Consider the following 14,739-nt stretch of genomic DNA (forward strand, 5'->3'; position numbering starts at 1 on the left):
ATTCTCTGCTGTCTTCCAGTCTCACATTTCCAACTACCGTTGAGACATCTTAGACTGTCCAGTAGACAACTTAAAATCAATGTGTTCTTAATGAATTTACCTTTGCAATATTTCTCATAAATGTCCTTTGCAACATTTCTCATGATTGTCTTCTTTTCTCCTCTGCCACTGCTATCACTCTAGTGTAGTCCTTTGTCACCTTATGCCTGGATTACTGCAATAGACTATTGGTGGATCTTCCTCCATTAAGTTTCTCCTCATTCCAATCTATCCTTCATTGAGCCACTAATATAATTTTCCCAAAACACAGGTCTGATCATGTCACCTCCCTACCAACTCAATAAACTCCAGCACATCCTTATTGCCTTGAGGACCAAGTATAGAAAGCTCTCTTTGACATTCAGAGCCTACCTTTCCAATAATCTTACATCCTACTCCTGACACATATTCTTTGATTCATTGACTCTGAGCTTCTGGCTCTTTGGCAAGCAAGACATTCCATCTCTGGGTTCCTGGAATGTCTTTTGGTGTTCTCCATGCCTAGAATGTTCTCCCTTCTCTCTACCGATCTTCCTGGCTCCTCTAAATTATTCATTCATTCAACAAACATTTATTAAATGCATACTATGTGCTAGGCCAGGTGAGGGATATAAAAAGGCAAAAGACAATCTCTAACTACGAGGAGCTTACAATCTAATGAGGGAGACGATATACAAATGAATATAAAGCAACTGTATACAGATTAAATAGGAAAAAGTTAAAGGATGGAAATCAATGGAATAAAGAGGGGTTAGGGAAGATTTCCTGTAAAAGGTGAGATTTTAGTTGAGATTTAAAGGAAACTTGGGGGGTCAATAGTTGGAACAGAGGCAGGAGAGTTTCGCATGCCTAGGGAACATCCAGAGAAAATGCCCAGAGCTGGGCAGAGAAATCTCCAAAGAAATGGAGTGTCTTGTTCCTGTAACAGCCAGGAGGCCAATATTATTCCATCAAAGAGTATGTCAGGGAATGAAGTGTAAAAAGACTAGAAACATAGGAAGAAGCTGGGTTGAAAGCCTTTGAGTGCCAAACACTATTTTGTATTTGCTCATAGAAGCAATAGGGAGCCACTGGAGTTTATTGAATGGGAGTGGAGGGGTATATGTGTGGGGGGGATTGTGTGTGACAGTTGAAATTCTGTCTTCTATAGAAAGCCTTTCCTAACCTCTATTATAGTATTTTCCTATTTATACTATGTATAGCTTGTCCATACATAATTGTTTACTTGTTGTCTCCCCTATCAGACTGTAAACTCTGTGGATAGGGACTTTTACCTTTTTTTCTTTTTTTTTTTTTCTTTTTTTAGGTATCCCTAGCACAGTGTCTGGCACATAGTAGGTACTTAAAATGTTTATGGATTCACGGATTATTATTGATATCATTCTACTACACATTATTTCATTCAAATCAACCTGGACCACTCTACTTTCCCATCATTCTTTTACTCAAACTATTTCTTAGATCTGAGAGATGCCGCCTATCTCCTCTTCACCTGTTGAATTTTTACCTCAAAGACTCCTCTGATACTGTCTATCAATATCATTCTTCCTCCTGTGACATTCTGGTTTTACAACTAATGTACTTCTGTAATATTCAACACTATAGCTATTTTCATTTGTGTATTAATTCCCTCCTAGACTTGTAAACTCTAGGAGGACAGGATATTTATTATCTAAACTTTGTAGCTCCTCTATAGCCCAGACACCTTGGCACAGACACTTAATATATTTATTTGGTGAATGAATGTTTCACTGTTTTGCCTAAGGCCTGCTCTGTAAACTATATTAAGTGAGAAGAAATAATGGAATATATCAAAGCAGATTCAATAATAGCTCATACTCCCCTAAACTGAAACTTTGATTGATTTCCTTAACTAAGCAGGATTAGAATAGATTTCTATGATGGACAAGATACCTTCAGAACAAGGTTCTCAAACCTGATTATTTGCAGCCCTTCAAAATGTATTATGTAGCCCTTGTCATTTGGTTTGATAACTTGTAATCAAATGAACAAGAGAAGCAAAAAGAATGTGTGTCTGTATGCCACACACAGACACACATATACTTTTTATCTATTTACTATGTATAATATGTGTATATATGTGTAGGCAATGGATTAGACACTGAAATCAGAAAGACCTGACTTTAAATCCAACCCAAGAAACCCAGACAAATCACTTAACCCTGTTTGCTTCAGTTGCCTCATCTGTAAAATGAGCTGGAGAATAAGATAGCAAACCACTCTATTGTCTGCCAAGAAAACTCCAAATAAGTCTTGAAGAGTCAGACATGATTGAAATGATTAGGCAATTATAATTATACACACATATACATACAGATGTATACAGAAATATACATATGTATATATAGATGTATACACACACACTATATATATATATATATATATATATTATCTATCCTTAAAAACAACAACAACAAAAAAGCCACAGAGATTATGCAATCACTGTTAACTCTGAAAAGACTAAAGAGCTCGTACAGGTTATCACAATCACAATTAACTCTAAAAAATCAAATCAAGTCAAAATGAAATAAAAAAGCTAAAGGTAGTTATAAGCAAAATGCTTTCTATTGGAGGAAAGAAACTAGACATGTGTGCCAGAATCTCCTCTAGCTGTGGGCAAATTTAGTGTGGGTAAATCTCAGTACATATACCAATGGATATACAGTGATCTGTAACCCTGACAAGGTGGGGTAGGTAACAGCAACAAGAGACAAGTTTGATTCACAGCAGGGTTCCATGACCAGAACAAGGATACAGCAGGTGCTTGTCCAAGCTCAGGGACCAGGATAGCGGTGTGAAACAATTCTGGGATTTTGCTGTGGAGAGTTACCTGTCAGAAATTCTGAAAGTTCAGAGCCTCTGTAAGGAAAGGCTTACCGATGATAATCCTATCTTAGGGAAAGTATGTCATTCTCGGAGTTGAAACCAAGTAGAAGCGCTGATGGAAAATATACCACGTGTACCTGTATCTACATATATGTATATAAACCCATGTAAACACACATACATAGATATACACACATTATATTCAGTTAAGTTTTAGTAGCTTAAAACTGCACGAATAGGGGCAGCTAGATGGTGCAGTGGATACTCCAGTCCTGGAGTCAGGGGGACCTGAGTTCAAATTTGGCTTCAGATATTTACCACTTACTAGCTGTGTGATGCTGAGTAAGTCATTTAACCCCAGTTGCCTTATCCCCTCCCCCAAAAAGTGAATATATATTACTAATGCCATTTTAAAGGAATAAATAATAATTTCAAAATATACTGATATCCTGTACACATATACACACATTGAAAAGATTGTTTTTCTATCTAATGATAATAATAGCCTATAGGATTTTAAGGTATACAGAAAACTTTATATATGTTATATCTTTTGATCCTACCATTCTGCAAAGTAGATGCTATTATTATCCCCATTATACAGATAAAAAAAGCTGAGGCATACAGTAATTAAGTTACTTTTCCAGGCTCATGTAGCTAGTAAGTATCTGAGGCAGGTTTGAACTCAGGTCTTCCAGACTTTACTTTGGAATCCCACCAAGATGGGCCCCTTGATGGTACTTAGAATGTAGTTGTCTATTTGGGTTCACAGCTCTGAGTTCTCACTGATGACATACCTTCTCTTACCACACCAGTTCAGATAATATATAAATTCAAAGCAAAAAGTGGCTGGTGAAATTGAATTGCAAGATGATAACAAAGATAGTGAAGCTCTTAAGCTATTTTCTCAAGCCACAGTAGCACTACCAGGTCAGATTGCCAGAGCAAGACTGCTGCTCTAGCTTCCTTTTAGGATTCTGAGTGTTTTTTTTTTTAAGAAATAATGCTATTGACTCAACCCCCAATTCTAGGGTTTTCTCCTCAAAATAAATGGGCAGTGATTACTTCTCTACTATTACCTACCACTGCCAATCTCTCTGGTATAATTTGTTAGTATCTTAATATTATTAATAAATAATTAATATTCATTAGGTTTCACAAAGAAATATTTTTTAAATGATCTTAGTCAGTCATATCTGATTCCTTGTGATCCCATTTGGGGTTTTCTTGGAAAAGAAACTGGAAATAGTTTGCCATTTTCTGGCTCAATTTAAGATGAGGAACTGAGGCAAATAGAGTTAAGTGACTTGACTAGGGTCACCTAGCTAGTAAATATCTGAGGCTGGATTTGAACTCAGAAATATGAGTCTTCCTGACTTGAGGACCACCACTCTAGCCACTGTGCCACTCAGCTGCTTTCAAAGAAGCCAAAGTACAAGACATTTCCCCAAACCAGGACATATTTTGTCCTTTATAGCTAGGTTCCTAGGGAGAGTGGACTCAGCTTTTTTTGTTTAAAAAAAATCAGTATTATGCTTTTATATTAATTCTTTCCCTTCTATATTTTCCTTCCCCTTCCATTGAGAAAATATAAAAAGCAAAACATGTTACAAACAAGTATAGTCAAGCAAAATAATTTTGAGTGGACTCAAACTTCAGGATGAGAGAAAGCTCCCTTGCCATGTCACTCCATTGCTGGGTGTCAAACAGGTGCTCCTCATGCTGGTAGTTCTCCCAGTCTCTCGAAACTCATAAGCATCCTCAGTTGCCTCTTTCCTCTGAGTAGATGGTTGGAAGGTAGAGAAATAAAAACTCCTCTCACAGCCTTCCTTTAGGGTGGGTTAGATAACATCTAGATAACTAGATAACATTTTTAGGTAACATCAGCTGCTCTGCTTGGTTTCAACTCCAGGAACATCATGCCTCCTTCAGGATAAGCTCATAACTTGAAATTAGTCATCACACAGATTGACTCAGTTCTGATACTCAACATTTCTTCAGCTCCTTCAGTTGCCTCACCCTTTGACTGGAGGGCTGAGAAATAAACTCCTCCCAAAACTTTTTTTTTTTTTTTTTTTGTAAAGGACTCAGAATTTTGCAGCTAATTCTTAATTTTCTGAATTACTCAGAGTACTTTTTGACTCATGTCCTATCCTAGGCATCCCCTGATGGCTCTCCCCTCTTTCCTTTTCAGCTTTCTTTTGTATATTGTCTTCCCCCATTAGATTGTAAGGGTAACAAGATGGAACAGGGGAGAGAGCACTGGCCCTGGAGTCAGCCCACTTATTAGTGGTGTGACCCAGTAATTTAACCCTGTTTGTCTCCATTGCCTTATTTGTAAAATGAGCTGGGGAAGGAAGTAAGTGTCAAACTACTCCAGTATTTTTGCCAATAAAATCCCAAATGGGGGTTAGGAAGAGTCAGACATGACTGAAGACAAATGAACAACAAAACATTAGCTTGTAAGATTCTCCAATATTTAGCACCTATCAAATGTTTATTTGCTAACTGGCATGGCTGTAATCTGGATCTTTCTGTCTCAATACTTATGCCCTTATTGCTTGTAGGAGAAAATATAAAGCCCTCCCTTTGAGATTTAAAGTGCTCCATAATATGTCTTTTCTCAACTTTTATTTCAAATTACTTACTATACTATACTCTGTATTCCAATCCTATTGGACTACTGGCTTACTATGGAGATTCCAGTCTCCATAGATAGCACTCTATCTCACCACTGCCTCAGACAATAGAATTCTTAGCCTCTTTCCAAACACAGCTGAAGGTCTCTTTTAAGAACTTGAATTGATTGTAGGATGTGGGAGTCACTGGCAAAGGACCACCTAGCATGGCATGCTCTCATCAGAGAAGATGCTGTGCTCTATGAGCAAAACAGAATTGAAGTAGTTTAGAAAAAGCACAAGATGCACAAAATTAGTGAAGCCATCCCAAATATTCAAATGGTCTATTTGTGCCAGACCTGTGCCACAGCATTCCAAGCTCCTATTGGTCTGATCAGCCAAAGTCAGACACACTAACTTGACTCTAACATAGTGATGTCATTTTGGTCCTCTTTGAGAATGAAGGACAACAATCAACCAACCAACCAGGTACCACCTCCCATGGGATAATTTTTTAGAGGTTCCTCTTAAAGTTATTATATATTCTGTTCTATTTACTTATTTAGGTACATGTTATAACTATTCCTTCTACTCCCAAGGGAAACGTAAATTTCTTGAAGTCAGAAACTTTAATTTTTGTATTTTGTCTTTGTCTACAAAGCCTTGCATATAGTAGGTGACTAATAAATGTTTGTTGGATTCAGTAGGTGTTCAACAGTGATGATGAAATACCATGGAAGGTAGTTGTTGAGCCCTATGGTCTTACTAGCATTCAATCTTATTTTTCAATATTCTGATGACATTTTTAGGTCAATAATGAGTAAATAAAGACAGGAACATTTAAATCTGAAGATAACAAAATGTGATGTGGGTAGCAAACAATTAAAACACAGTATAATGCAAAGAAAAGAGCCCAGGAATGATAGTCTGGGAACCTGCTTCAAAGTCCAACCCTGTTATTTCCTGCCTGTGTAGTGTTGGGTAAATCACTTAAACTTTTTGAGATTCACTTTACTGAATTGTAAAATTATTCCTTCTAGTCTTAAATCTATGATTGTAAGAGAATTCAAAAATATTCCAACAGACTAGGAGAATGACTGAAATAAATAAAACAAAATTTAGCAGGGACAAAAATAAAATAATTTTCTAGTTCAAAAAAATCCATTGCATAAGTACACTTGGAAAGGGATGTGTGTGTGTGTGTGTGTGTGTGTGTGTGTGTGTGTGTGTGTAGTTTTCCTTAACATTTTTTACCAGTTTTACTTTATTTTGAACTTTTGATATCCTGATAAAATTGGTATGGCACTAATATTACACTTTTGTATTAAAAATGTACCCCTGAGTTTTTTCCTTTCTCAAATACTTCTCAAGAACTGTTTGATCTTCACATTATTGTTGTTGTTCTTCAGTCATGTATGAGTCTTCATAACCTCATGAACTATAGCATATCAGATCCTTTTTTCCTCCGCTATCTCACAAAGTCTGTTATAGTTCATGTTTGATGTTTCTGTGACTCCATCCATCTCATTCTCTGCCTTCTCCTTTCCTTTTGCCTTCCATCTTTCCCAACATCAAGGTCTTTTTCAATGAGTCCTATTTTCTCATCCTCTTGTACTTGTTTCAGCATCAGTATTTGACCTTCCAGTGAATAGCCTGAATTAATTCTTTAAATATCGACTGATTTGATCTTGCTGTTCAAAGGATCTCTCAAAAGTTTTCTTGAAAGCATTGATTCTGTAGTATTCAGCTTTCCTATTAGTCCAATTCTTACACTCATATACTGGGCCTGGAAAAATCATAGCTTTGACTATACAGACCTTTGTCAGCAAGGTGATGTCTCTTCTTTTTAGTATGCTGTCCAGATTTGTTATATTTTTCTTCCAATCAGCAAGTGTCTTTTAATTTCGTGACTATAGTCATTGTCTGTAGTGATCTTTGAGCTCAAGAACATAAAATCTGACACCCTTTTATTTCTTCTCTCTCCATTTCCCAGGAAATGATGGGTCCAGTAACCAAGATCTTAGAGTTATTTATTATTATTATTATGTTTCAAACCAGATTTTACTTTCTCCTCTTATTATTTCCTCCAAGCCCAGTAAAATTCCTTGAAGGCAGGGATTATTTCTTTTTCATTATTGGTGTCCTTCTCCTTGAAACTCTTTTCTTTCAAGGTTTTTGTGACATTCCTCTCTCTTTTGCTGCATCTTTATACATGTCAACTCACTAACTGTAGATGTCCCTCAAGTCTCTATCCTGGGTATTCTTTTTTTTCCCTCTCTTTATGATTTTACTTCATGATCTAATTCCCATGGATTCAATTATCATTTCTATGCAGAAAATTCTCAGGTTTATAACTATAACCTCTCCTTGTCTCAAAATGGATGTCTCTGAGACTTCTTTTACTTAACATGTCCAAAATAGAACTCATTATCTCCCTTCCAACACACACACCTAAGTGTATACATACATCTGTGTTTGCCTTTCTTTGTATCTCCATTGCTTAGCACAGTGTCTTGCACATATCGGGCATGTAAACACATTTGTTGTATTCAATTTGATTGGATCCACACTGTTACCTGTCAAATGTGATACTATTTGTAAAGCACTTAGCAGAGTACCTAGCACATAAAAAGTGTTTTGTAAAAGCTTATTCTTTCCTCTTTCCTCTTCCTTGCTTCCATCTTCTATACATATCTTTTAAAAATATGCCTTATTCAACCAGTTCCTTTTGTAACCATATTAGTCTCTTTAGACAGCTCCCCTTTTTCTTCATCAAAATTCCATTTGTGTCTCCAGCATTCAATTCATGAGAACTTTCTGTCCCTTTGGATCTGCTTTACCTTTTAAAATTTTAGGCTGTTCAATCTTATGTACCATTTGTTGAACCCTTTGAAATATGCTCTCTCAAAATTTTAGGGTCCATATCAGATGATGCTTAGATTTCCCTTTTCTCTCTCAATGGTTTCTAAGTTGGAGGTTCTGATCTTTTCTACTTCCAAAACTAGTTATTTATTAGAATCCAGTCCAGAATAAACAGAGCTGTTTATGATTTCCTCTCTTCTTTGAAGAATGGAACAACCCAAGAATCTTATCAGCATCTCTGCTTTTGAAGTGGTTAGAGCAATGAGTTTGGAGTAAGGAAAACCTGAGTTTAAATCCTGTCTCAGATACTTACTAGATGTGTGGTCCTGGCCAAGTCACCATGCCTGGCACATGGTAGGCATCAAAAATGCTTATTCCCCTTCTCTTTTTGATAAAGAAAGCATTCTAGCAGTTGTTCAGCATTGAATCCACAGAAGCCCTACAACATGCTGGTTTGTGTCTCCATGCTAATTTGTTATCCCAAATTTGTTGTTAATATTTCATCCTTCTGTCCAGGTGGTCTGTGGTATAATCCCACAATAATATGGCTTTTGTTTCTCCTTCTCTTGCTCTTTATCCAAATTCTTTCTACCATCCTTAGGTGAGAATTTTCTCACATATGAATGTATGTTTTTTTACATATAATACTTCTCCATTTTTTTCCTTTTGAAGAATATGTGTCCTTCCAGGCAGTCATGAGTCCTATCCCATCAACTTTCAGTGATATCTATGTAGGGGTTGCCCTGATTGCTGTCTTTTTAGTTCCTGAGAAGGAAGTTAGGAATGAAGGGATAAGGAGAAGGGCAGCTAAGGCCCAAATAGATATGAGGTGGCAGGTGAGAGAACCTCTTTGGGAATGAATGAAATGTTTCCCACTCTTGACATCAGAGTCAGGAGTTATAGCTATGTTTCACGATATGTTTGAGCTGCCTTTTCTCCCCCCTTCCTTTACCATTGTTGATCTTGGATTTACTTGTTAACTGTGATGCTAGGAATGTTACTTTTTATATGTAAGTCTCAGAGGGAGTTGGATTAGATGTTTTAAGATGATAGACAGTTAAGAAGAGATCTTAAGGTCATCTTGTCTATTCTCCCCATTTTATTGATGTGGAAAATGAGACCCAGAAAAGCTAAATTACTTGCCAAAAAATCATACAAGGCAGTAAGTAGAAGAGCCAGAATTAGAAGATTGTTCTTTGGATTCCAAATCCATTATGCCATGTCAAAGATAGTCTAACTCCAAATCTTGTGATTTTCTAGCTAACTGACACAGCATGCTAATAGAAGAGATCATGCAAAACAGTTAATAATTTTAAAAATTATTTATTTTTGTCCATTTGCTTTTAAATTTGTCCCCAGATCCATACAAAATCTTCATGGATTCACCCTTCTCTGTCCTGCCCTCCTTCAAACCCCTTCTTGACTTAATAATACTTTCTGCAGTTTGATTGCATCGCTCTGGGGAGGATGGGTCCCTATGGACAGATAGCCTAAAAAGGATAACCCAATTGCAGAACCCAGGTAGGAAGAAAGAAAGAACACTTTTTAATGTAAAAAATAGTGAAAAGAGAAATGGATTTAAGTCAGAAGATGTGAGTTTGAATCCTGTGTCATTAACAATCTATGTGACCTTGAGGAAATAACTCTGGGTATAGATTTTTTTTCCTCCATAAATTGAATGGGTTTAACTCAGTGTCTTCTAAGGCCCCTTCCAGCTTGGATACTTGTGAAATGAGAATTAACTTTTCTCTGAAATTTCTGGGCAAGTTACCTTAACTCCCTGAGTGTCCTCTAGACAGTTTGGAGGGAGGGGGGGGGCTAATCAGATAGTTCTTTTGAACTCTAACATTCTAAGCTTCCCTGGTGAATCTAGTAAAGACAGGACTTCCCAAGCCATCCTAGAAGTCTATGTCAATTAAATGGTATTAATCCCATGGCCAGCTAGAAGGAAGAGCTGGAGTAAAAGAGAAGGGAAGTAGGCCTGCCCCCACGGTAGCTGCCACCAGGTTAATTATCAGCCACAAGGAGATTAACCATTTCCTGCTTCTTTGTCTAAGGGGACTTTCTGGGGTGCTGACTCAGAATTTTCATAGCCTAAGGGTGGTCCCTTGTTCCCTATATTGGGTGCTATCATCTGATAGCAAGAAATAGACTAAGGTTGGTTATTTATTTATTTATTTATTTATTTTTAGTTTAGAAGAGAAACTCCAGAATTCCCAGAAGGGCTTGGTTTTTATTTCTCTTTCAAGAAATATGTCGTTTCTTTAGAGCTTGAGAAAGTAGGTACTATCTTTACATTTCACTCACCTTTCTTCAGCCAGTTTCTCCCCACACCCTCCTCAGTTTAGGTAGGAACTGGGGAGAATCTCAGCAGTTTACCTCTTACCATTGAAGTCCGTGTGGGAATAGTGGGGTAGGAAACAAGATCTTCTTTCCAGGCTTCCTGGAGGGGGAGGGGGATTTGTCCCAACTTCCCCTCTGCTTCTACACCATCTCTATCCCCCACAAACTCCAGTGGGTTTGTCGTGCAGTACCTCCTGTGATTGGTCCCCAAGACATCATGTGCTAAATATTTGGGCTGTTCTTTCCCACATTAAATTGATCAGTCGCTGCTCATTATAGCTCAGCTTGCCAGTGGTTCAGACCTTTTCTCCCATTTTTTTTTCTCTGACTCTCTTCTCTTTCCTTCCCTCTTGATTCCCCCCCCCCTCCCCTTCTTATTTTAGCAAATTCAAGAAAGAAGAGAAATTCAGCAGGAAAAAAAAAAGGCAGACATTGCAGCACCTAGGCAATGGTCAGGAGTAGATGGTGGATGGCACACACTCCTCGAGCTTTCATGTTCGGATTTTACCGAATTTCCTTGCTGCATTCAAGCCCTAAGATGATGCCAAATTGAGACACACGCGCGCTCGCGCGCGCGCACACGCACACACATCAGGGCAGGAGCAGCAGCCACGGGTGGGGATACAGGAAGAGCAAACAGCCCTGCGTCTTCAAGGAGCCTAACGCGATCTTCCGAGCATCTTCCCTCACCCCCATCCCCAGCCCCTCTAACCCCCCAATCTTTTCCTCTTTTCCAACCCCCTTTTCTTTCCCTTTAATTTATGTTTCATTTTTTTCTACATATATTTCATCTATATATTTATTTATTTAGGGATCAGAAGCAAATGCTCAAGTGATATAGAACTGGGGGGGGGGGAAGGGTATTATCTGCTGGTTTTTCTTTTCTTTGCCAAGAATACATTTTTTAAAATTTTATTTTCTTTTTTAAATGATTTTTTTGCGGGAGAAGATAGAACCGCACTCAGTTGCTGAGAGAGATCCTTTTTGAAAAAATGCAGTCCTGATCCGGACATCGGAGGGATTGAAGGTTGCATCGCGTTCCCGGTTGGGGGGCCGCTGAGGGGGGAGGGGGTCCTTATTTCTTTCAAAACTGTCAGTGTGGCAGCTGGGATCTGGGAACCTGCGGTTGATTTTTTTGGGGAAGAAATTGACCTTTTGGAGGGGGTGGAGAGAGGTTTGCCTTGATTTCTTCATCAGGTATTATTTGCGTTGCTTGTCTTGCTCCCCCACCCCATCCTCCGCCCCCCCTTCCCCCCGTGCCCCGCCCCCGCAACCTCTTTGCCCGCCCCTCCTCCCCCCTGAACAGCAAGGAAGATGTCCCGAGCCGCTGCTGGCCCCTGCTCTGGCCGGGCTGCTGCCTGAGCCGCACAGCGCCCGCCCCGCCGAGCCGAGCCACTGCCGCCGCCCGATGGGATGGGATGTGGAGCTGCTCCGCAGTAGCAGCAGTAGCAGCAGCAGCAGCAGCAGCAGCAACCTTAGCAGCAACAGTAGCAGTAGCAGCAGCCGCCTTAGCAGCAGCAGCAGCAGCAGCGTCCGCCGCAGCATCCGCCGCAGCCTCGTAACCCTCGGCCCTTTCCTCTTTGCAGGATGGCCCGGTTCGGAGACGAGATGCCTGCCCGCTACGGGGGAGGAGGCGCCGGAGGAGGCGCTGGGGCAGTCGTGGGAGGTGGAGGCGGCCGGGGTGCCGGGGGCAGCCGGCAGGGAGGACAGCCTGGGGCGCAAAGGATGTACAAGCAATCCATGGCGCAGCGAGCCCGGACCATGGCTCTGTACAACCCTATTCCGGTCCGACAGAACTGCCTCACGGTCAACCGGTCTCTGTTCCTCTTCAGCGAGGACAATGTGGTGAGGAAATACGCCAAAAAGATCACCGAATGGCCATATCCTTTGCCAAAGACCCTCTCACCTGCCACTCCCCACCTCCTCTCCCTTCCCCTGCCTTCCCCTCCCTGCCCCCACCACTTGCATGGCCACCCTAGTTTTCAAAAGGGATAGGGCCCTAGGGCAGTGGGTCGGAGTCAGCCAGGTCCGGGCCCTGGTCGGGAGTAGGGAATCAGATGGAGGCTTGGGGGGATGAGGAGGGTAATAAGAGCGAACTGCTTCAGAGGGTTAGGATTTTGCCAGACCAGGCACAAAGCTGGAGCTACCATGTTGCTCTGTGGGGAACTGGATTACTCTTAGTGACTCAAAATTAGGGCTGGGCAGGCCAGGCCATGCCATTCTCTTCCACCCAATGGGCTAAGATTGCAGAGGGGATCTCTGGTTAGGGCTTTGAGGCCGGTCCAAAAGAGTCATTTGGCCATGACAGGACAGGACAGGAGCATGTGAGAGAGGGGAGCTCGGAGGAGGAAAGAAGGGTGGTAGTTGCTGTGCTTCTGGTCTGCTGCTCCTGTTCATTGATGAGTGTTCAATACCAGAAGCTCATCAGTTGTAGGCCAGTCCAAGGGAGAACCAAGTGAACTCTCCACTGTCTGTGGTCTTCATGGGGTGGGAAGAGAAACAACAGGGTGCCAAACTTGCTTTACCCAACTGCAGCTTTACAGGTAGAGCAGGAGAAGGGAGAAAGGGGACCGTGTAAAGTTTACATGGAAATTGTAGGACTTCTTGCTGCACCTAGTAAATAGGGTACAGGATGGTCCTAGATGCTTGGACCAGATCTGTGAAGTGATGTATTTGTACATGGGGATTACTGCTATATGTCTGCATGCGCAGTTAACATATTCACTAAAGAATGGTCCTTGGAGGTGTTGGTTGCTATCATTCAACTTAGTAGAGCAAGCATAGATTTCCACCATCAGCAGAAATCTGACATGCCTTCTTCTTACCCTTGCCCATGAAAACCCAGTTTGGGTCATTGTGGCAGAGAAGGGAAAAGAAATGAGGCTGCCGAGATCAGCCATTCATTCCTAAGGCCTCCTCCCCTCCCTCAGTGATAAATACTACTTCAGGTGCCCTGGAGGACTGGGTGGAGAGAACCGAAAAAAATTCCCATCTATTTGGATTGACCAACTTCGGTAGGTAAATACATTTTTTTTTTTTTTAAAGACTCAAGGGAAAGTGGTTGAGGACCACATTTTTCCTTTATTGACCCTCTATCAAAATAAACCTTAGAGCTTATCAGACCCTCTTCGGAGCCATCTCTCCTTGAAATGGGGATAGAGGAACATTTAGCTTCGGTTGAGCTGTATGCAGAGACTGGTCTTTAATTTGTTGCATGGGTCTGTTCAGTTTCCTAGCAGGTACCTAATCATGACCTAGATTCCATGTGAGCAAATTTGCTGGGATTATCACGGTTAATTTTACATCAAAATATGTTGGTTTTTCAAAATTTGAGATTCTATCTAGATTCTCTTAAAAACATTTTTTTCCTAAATGCTCTGCCTGGGAGTTTGTGGTTAAAAGTTCTTGGTTTAATTTCCATTTTCTTTTTTATCCTAGAGTTGAGTTCTTTGCACCCACCAGGGACAGGCATATGCCTGAAGCCTCCTAGCAGTGTTGGCATGTTATTGGTGGGCCAGATATTGAATAGAGCTGCTGACTTCTTTGTATTGAAATTTTAGGGGGGAACCACAAATGTTTGGGGTGAATAATTTGATAAGACCTCAATTTACCCCGAGGTAGTGAGAATTAATTGGTTCATTGGGAGTTTATGGGAGAGGGAAGGAAGAGGGAGAAAACATCTGTAATCACAGGAATTCTATCAAAATTATTGATGGAAAATGACCACTATGATTACACAGCTCTTCAAAGTGGTTCCCTCAGGAAGAGCCTCCTAAAATGAGAAAGGTATTAATTGGAATAATGGCTGAGGATTAACTCATCAAAATGGTTGGGAATCCCCTTCCCTTCTGGGGGTTTCTGATATGATCAGTGATAATATCTGTATTTAGCTTTTCATACCTAAATTTGGGAAGCTGGAGGGGAAGCTCAGGAACTGCATCCTGGAGACTCTAAGAACATGTGTCATGCAACAGTAGTTTTCCTTCAGTCCTCTCTCTTTTGGAAGATTGTTTCTGGAACAGGCACAATA

General features: G+C 40.3%; 1 protein-coding gene across 7 annotated transcripts in view; it reads left to right on the forward strand.

The window, feature by feature from the left end:
• Positions 1-10,955: 10,955 nt before the first annotated feature.
• The window catches only part of CACNA1A (calcium voltage-gated channel subunit alpha1 A), a 255,371-nt gene continuing 251,587 nt past the window's right edge, over positions 10,956-14,739 (forward strand). For all 7 annotated transcript variants that reach the window (XM_074286630.1, XM_074286464.1, XM_074286895.1 and 4 more), the window contains exons 1-2: positions 10,956-11,736; positions 12,296-12,588. In XM_074286630.1, the coding sequence (XP_074142731.1) occupies positions 12,297-12,588 (292 nt within the window). In that variant the 5' untranslated portion in view covers positions 10,956-11,736; position 12,296. The remainder of the gene's footprint in view (positions 11,737-12,295; positions 12,589-14,739) is intronic.

The sequence above is a fragment of the Sminthopsis crassicaudata genome, chromosome 1, assembly GCF_048593235.1.
Source record: "Sminthopsis crassicaudata isolate SCR6 chromosome 1, ASM4859323v1, whole genome shotgun sequence".
In the NCBI taxonomy this organism is placed as follows: domain Eukaryota; kingdom Metazoa; phylum Chordata; class Mammalia; order Dasyuromorphia; family Dasyuridae; genus Sminthopsis; species Sminthopsis crassicaudata.